The sequence below is a fragment of the Arachis duranensis genome, chromosome 9 (genome assembly GCF_000817695.3).
Source record: "Arachis duranensis cultivar V14167 chromosome 9, aradu.V14167.gnm2.J7QH, whole genome shotgun sequence".
In the NCBI taxonomy this organism is placed as follows: domain Eukaryota; kingdom Viridiplantae; phylum Streptophyta; class Magnoliopsida; order Fabales; family Fabaceae; genus Arachis; species Arachis duranensis.
In genome coordinates this window covers 57,834,382-57,840,275 of record NC_029780.3, presented here as the reverse complement: position 1 = coordinate 57,840,275, position 5,894 = coordinate 57,834,382, and the positions used below count along the sequence as shown (strand labels likewise).

Genomic DNA, 5,894 nt, shown 5'->3' with positions numbered 1-5,894 from the left:
GCTCAGGTAAAGGATCAAGCTCGGGTGGCAACACAGGAACACCCCACTCATCAAGGACAAAAGGTGCAGGAGGTGACTCATGGATAGGCTGGGCAGGTATAGGCTCATCAGGTAGAGGAGGTTCAGGTGGAGGAGGATAGTTAGGTGGAGGTGGCATCTGCTCCTCAGGATGAGGTATCCCAGGTCCGCCGGGGTGTAACCAAGATAAAGGAAAATCATAGGGTGTATCAGGATTAAAGTATGCTGTCCTAATAGGGAACTGGAAAGGTGTACCACGAACTACATAATTACGGATACGAGGTACCGCACAGTAGATGTAATACTCGCCGCGCACCGGGTCCTCATGGATGTACGGTGGATCAATCTCGTAGAATAGGACTCCTGTGTCCATCTGTAGAGGTGTAAGGAGTAAGAACTGGGGAGTTCTTAGTAAGGTCGGGGTTTACAGTTAAGTTCATTTATAATGTCCGTGGTCATAGAAGTATAAATAAATGTAGAATAATATGTACATAACAGCAACATAAACTAACACATGAACAAGAGAGAAAATAGGAAGTAAATGCACATTCACACATTAATATGCAATCACACAGTTATGCTCAAACAAACAAGGAATAGAACAAGAACACAAGAAGATAAGCAATAAATAATGCACAAACAAGTATGATGCATGTCTGTCCCTACTGCAGGTAATGAGCTCATTTGTCGGTTTCGACCCGCACCCGACGCAATCCGACCCTCCAAGTCAGATAGGGCCTTCCCAGAACTTAATCCCAGATTAAGTACCGCATACCCTCTACCAAGTGCTCTCGACTTGTAGGGATGGTATTTGCTCAGGTCTCAATATACTGCAGGTATGCGAGTCAGGCCTCTATGTCTTTTTATCAATATTTTATTATTATTAATTAAATAATATTATTATTAAAATAATATTATTCATAAAATAATATATTAATATTTTATTATTAAAATAATAATATTTTATTTAACTTTCAAAAATTGCATTTTGACCCCCGGACTTCATGGAAATTGCACTATAACCCCTATAACTTTTAATAATTTCACTTTAGCCCCTCAACTATTGATTAATTAATTTTCAACCCCAAACTTTTTAATAATTGCATTTTGACCCCAAAACTCCATGAATACACGTTTTCATGTTCTTCCAAAAACCAAAAACATTTTTCCAGATGTTCATCAGATTTCTGCTTGATTTTCAGCTAGTTTTTCAATCTTTTCGGAAACCGATTTGAACCCGATTTTTATCAAACCAAAGAGAAACCTTTCAGCCATTAAATGCACATCAAATAAGCATCAAAAATCATGATTTTCATGGCTGGAATGTCACGTTTTCCAGCAGCACCAACAGCCACTTCAAAACCATCATAAACATTATTTTCAAGCATTAAACAACAAGATTTCATGATCAAACCATCACACAAACACCCAAGATCAAACCTCAAGCAACAAGATCTGATTTAACACTTCAAGAACACAGCCAATCATTGATTAATTTACCAAACCTTACCTCCTTTGTTGCTGTCCAAGATTGTACCAAAAACAAGCTTCCAGAAGCACTTTTACGCCTATTTTAACATCAACAACAACTTTAGAATCTTATGAACCATGAAGGCTGAAGCTTCATGATGATAAAAAGAAGGTTTTCCTCACCTTAAGGTAACTAGAAATCACGTTTCTTGGAGCTTTTGGTGATTGAATAAGAGATCCTAAGAGAAAACATGAAGAAAACATCATTAGCTTAAGGAACCACCATGGCCGAACCTTCAAAGAGGAGGAGCAGCCTTCATACCTTGATTTACTCCATGAAAAGTGACATAGAAATGAAGAGGAGGAAGAGGTGAACACTTTGGTAAGATTAGATTTTTGATAGGGGTTCCGGTTTGAGAAAGAACGGAGAAAGAAGCTCAGGTGTTCATGGAAGAAGAAAGAACAGAGAAAGAAGCTCAGGTGTTCATGGAAGTTTCATGGTTTTCTTTCATGGTGTTCTAAGCTTTTCCAAGAACAAAAATGATAGCCAAGCTGTCCAAGGGAGGCCGTGGCTTTTGGATGATGATTATCCAAAAGTTACTTGTCAAAATATCTCAGAAAAGGATAATTACTAAAGCTAGATGTATTAAAACTTAAGTAATTACACTGCTAATGGATAAACATTAAGTTACTTAGTGTAAATGACACTAGTAACTGGATAATCACAAGAATAAAAGATATATGATGAAGCATTAGCAGTGCTAAGTTCATCTAAGAATGCCGGTATTATCCGTTACCGGTAGATTTCTAGCTCAGTTATTATGTTACTAAACATAGATCAACATTAATCATAGTAGAGAAGATAATAATATAATATTCGAAATAAAATAATAATATATGAATATTATATTAATATAATTTTTCTCTCGAAATTCGTGACCGACTCGTCACATAGAGACTAACCATGGAAATCAGAATTTTGAAATTCGAGCCCGAAGTGGCTCAAAAACGCAACTCTTCGCGACGTGCCTTCTTAGATTAGGAAAGGTGTCCTGTGCAATCAAGCTGCTGACTCAGCAGCTTGATGACACAGCACCTGTGCAGTGGAGGTGCTTATATGCATAGAAATTCCTAAAAATTCTGTAAAAATTCCGTTTGATCCTGAAAAAGCGCCATTTCTTCGGGGCTAGGCCGTTACAGCCCACACCATGAATTGTACACTCACTTGCTCATTAGTTATTTCACCGGAGGTCTTTGCGCAAAAGATAGAAGATTGCTCACCGCCGCTAGTGGTGGTTCCCTTTCCAAAAACATGACGGCGGGAGAAGCTTGGAGCTTGATAAATGATGTCGCCGAGGCTACACAACATGTAAGAGTAAGGAGCAATCCCCTCAAGGATGTGGTAGAAGCACCCCCTTCCGAATCAAGTTTGACCAAGGTGCTTGGGGATATGACTACTATCCTTACGGAAATGCACAAGGAACAAAAGGCATTCTATTCTATCCAAGCTGTCCAATCCCCACCTTCAAGTATAACTTGAAGGGCTTCCTAGAATATGTGGCTTATGCTCTAGCACCGCATATTAGACTGACCAATGTCACCAAATTCAAGAGGAGTATACCCTTGCCGTAGCCAATGTAAACTATAACAATCGTCCACCCTACCCCTCTCAAGGCCAAAACAACTACTCTCATAGCAATAATTCCAATCAAGGGTAGAGGGACATTGCACAAGGGAGCAATCAAAATCAAAGATGGAACAACTCCTCTTCTCACTACCACAACAACCACCAATCTTCATCCCAATACCACCATAACAACCATAACCATCAAGCCAACCAAAACCATCACAACCAAGTACCTCATCAAAACCAAAACAACTACACCAAATATCAAGCACCACATCAAAGACAACAACTCAACCAATCATTTTCCTCTTTTACCAACCAAGTTGATGATTCCAACCGTGCCCTCACCCTTGAGCAAGAAAGACTTAGAGGAGTGATAGAGAAACATGAGGCTCAATTTGGCACCATAACTGCTCAATTGTCCAACATCACTGAGATACTCTCAAAGTTGGCTTTACCTTCCTCCAACCAACCCTCAAGTTCTTCTAACCTTCCGTCTCAACCCCTTCCAAACCCGAAGGGTAGCCTCAATGCCATTACACTATGGTCGGGGACTACATTGGAGGAGATACCTCCTAGGGTCATGGAAGGAAATGGTTGTTGAAGCTCCACAAGAAGAAGAGGAAGTGAACCCAAAACAAGAGGAAGAAGAAGCGAGCCTTAAGGAGCCCAAGAGGAAGGCTATAATGGATGAATCCATTCCTATCCCATTCCCTTCCATGATAAAAAGGCCAAGAAAACTCAGGAATTTGATTTGAACATGCTTCAAGTATTCAAGAAAGTTGAGGTAACTATCCCACTACTTGATGCCATTCAACAAATTCCGAACTATGTAAAATTTTTAAAAGATTTGTGCACACACAAGGATAGGATAGGTGAGTTGGAGACATTGTTATTGGGTAGTTCCATTTCTTCATTGATGAAGCCTATTCCGAAAAAGTGTGGAGACCCTGGGCCATGTTTAGTGTCTTGTCGTATTGGTGGAGTTGCTTTTCATGATTGTATGTGTGATCTAGGGGCTTGCGTAAGCATCATGCCACTTTCTATCTTTGCACGGTTAAATTTAGCTCCATTAAAGAGGTCGGCCGCCAAATTTGCCTTGGCCAATAAGAGTGTGATTACCGTAGTAGGAATAGCAGAAGATATTCTTGTGGTGATCAAAGATTTGGTGTTTCCAGTTGATTTCTACGTCTTTGAAATGTGTCCAATAGATAATAGAAGTTCTTCCTCTATTTTGCTTGGTAGACCTTTCTTGAAAATAGGAGATAAGACTATCAAGTTCAATTTGGAAGAAGCCATGAGACACCCACCCGAAGAGCATTCCGTTCTTCGATGTGATGTAATCAATGAGGTAGTAGCGGAGGTACAAAGAAAAGATCACAACAAGTTGTGCTATCCTATTGTTGAAGAGACGGATGACCATGAGGGTGAACAAGAGAAAGTTGTTGAGAATGAGCTCCAGGAGCTTGATGAAAAGGAACCTCAACTTGAGGCAAAAATTGGATTGAAGCATCTTCCATCTCATTTGAAGTGTGCATTCCTTGAACATAACAAAAAGTTTCTAGTCATTATTGCTAGAGAAGCTCCTAGAGGTCCTAAGGAAGCATAAGAAAGCAATCGGTTGGAGCTTGGCCGACATTGTGGGAATTGACCCACGTATGTGCATGCATCGTATCTTCCTCCAAGAGGGAGCTCAGCCGGTTAGACAACCCCAAAGAAGACTCAACCCCACTATCCTTGATGTAGTAAAAAAGGAAGTCACAAGGCTACTTGATGTGGGTATTATATATCTGATTTCTAATAGTGAATGGGTGAGTCCGGTCCAAGTCGTTCCAAAGAAATCAGGAATCACTGCCGTTAAGAAGGAGGATGGTGAAGTGGTCACCACAAGAGTGCAAAATGCTTGGCAGCTGTGCATTGATTATAGGAGGTTGAATGCCGCAACGAGGAAGGACCACTTCCCTTTGCCATTCATTGACCAGGTGTTGGACCGACTTATGGGTAAATTCCATTATTGCTTCTTTGATGGTTTTACTGGTTACTTCCAGATACACATTGCCATTCATTGATGGTTTTAGCAAGATTGATTGCCGTTGTCACGCCTACTCCAAAATGACGTAGACTTTAAGTTTGATAGTGCTTGTGTGGATGCATTTGAGGAGTTGAAGAAAGCTCTTACCACTGCACCAATTGTGAGGGGCCATGACTAGACGCAGTCATTTGAAATCTTGTGTGACATGTCAAATCATGTCATAGGTGCCACGCTTGCACAGCGCAATGGTAAGCTTCCTTGCATCATTGCTTACTCCTCAAAGACATTAGATGCGGCACAATCCAACTATACCACTATGAAAAAAGAGCTTTTAGCCATTGTTCATGCATTGGATAGACTTAGATATTACTTGCTAGGCTCCAAAAATAGTAGTATATATGGATCATGCAGCTTTAAAATATCTGTTGACAAAGAATGAGTCGAAACCTAGGCTCATACGTTGGATCTTGCTGTTGTAAGAATTTGACATTGAGATTAGGGATCGAAGTGGGTCTCAAAATCTAGTTGCAAACCATCTAAGCCACCTTGAAAATCTTAAATATGACCCATTTCTGATTGATGACGCATTCCCTTTGGATAGTTTGCATGCTGTTTCAAATAGTTTTCCTTGGTTTGCTCCTACGGCGAACTGCTTGGTTGCTAAGATCTTCCCTCCCATCTTTTCGAAACATCAAAGGGATAAGTTGAGGAGTGATTCCAAATATTAAATTTGGGATGACCCTCACT

The 5,894-nt window shown here is 40.2% G+C and overlaps 1 protein-coding gene across 1 annotated transcript; it reads left to right on the top strand.

Moving 5' to 3' along the window:
• Positions 1–2,800: 2,800 nt before the first annotated feature.
• On the top strand, positions 2,801–4,724 carry LOC107465647 (uncharacterized). Its single transcript, XM_016084623.1, has 2 exons — positions 2,801–3,017; positions 4,132–4,724. The coding sequence occupies exons 1-2, from the start codon at positions 2,801–2,803 to the stop codon at positions 4,722–4,724; spliced, it is 810 nt and encodes a 269-aa protein (XP_015940109.1).
• The last annotated feature ends 1,170 nt before the right edge of the window (positions 4,725–5,894 follow it).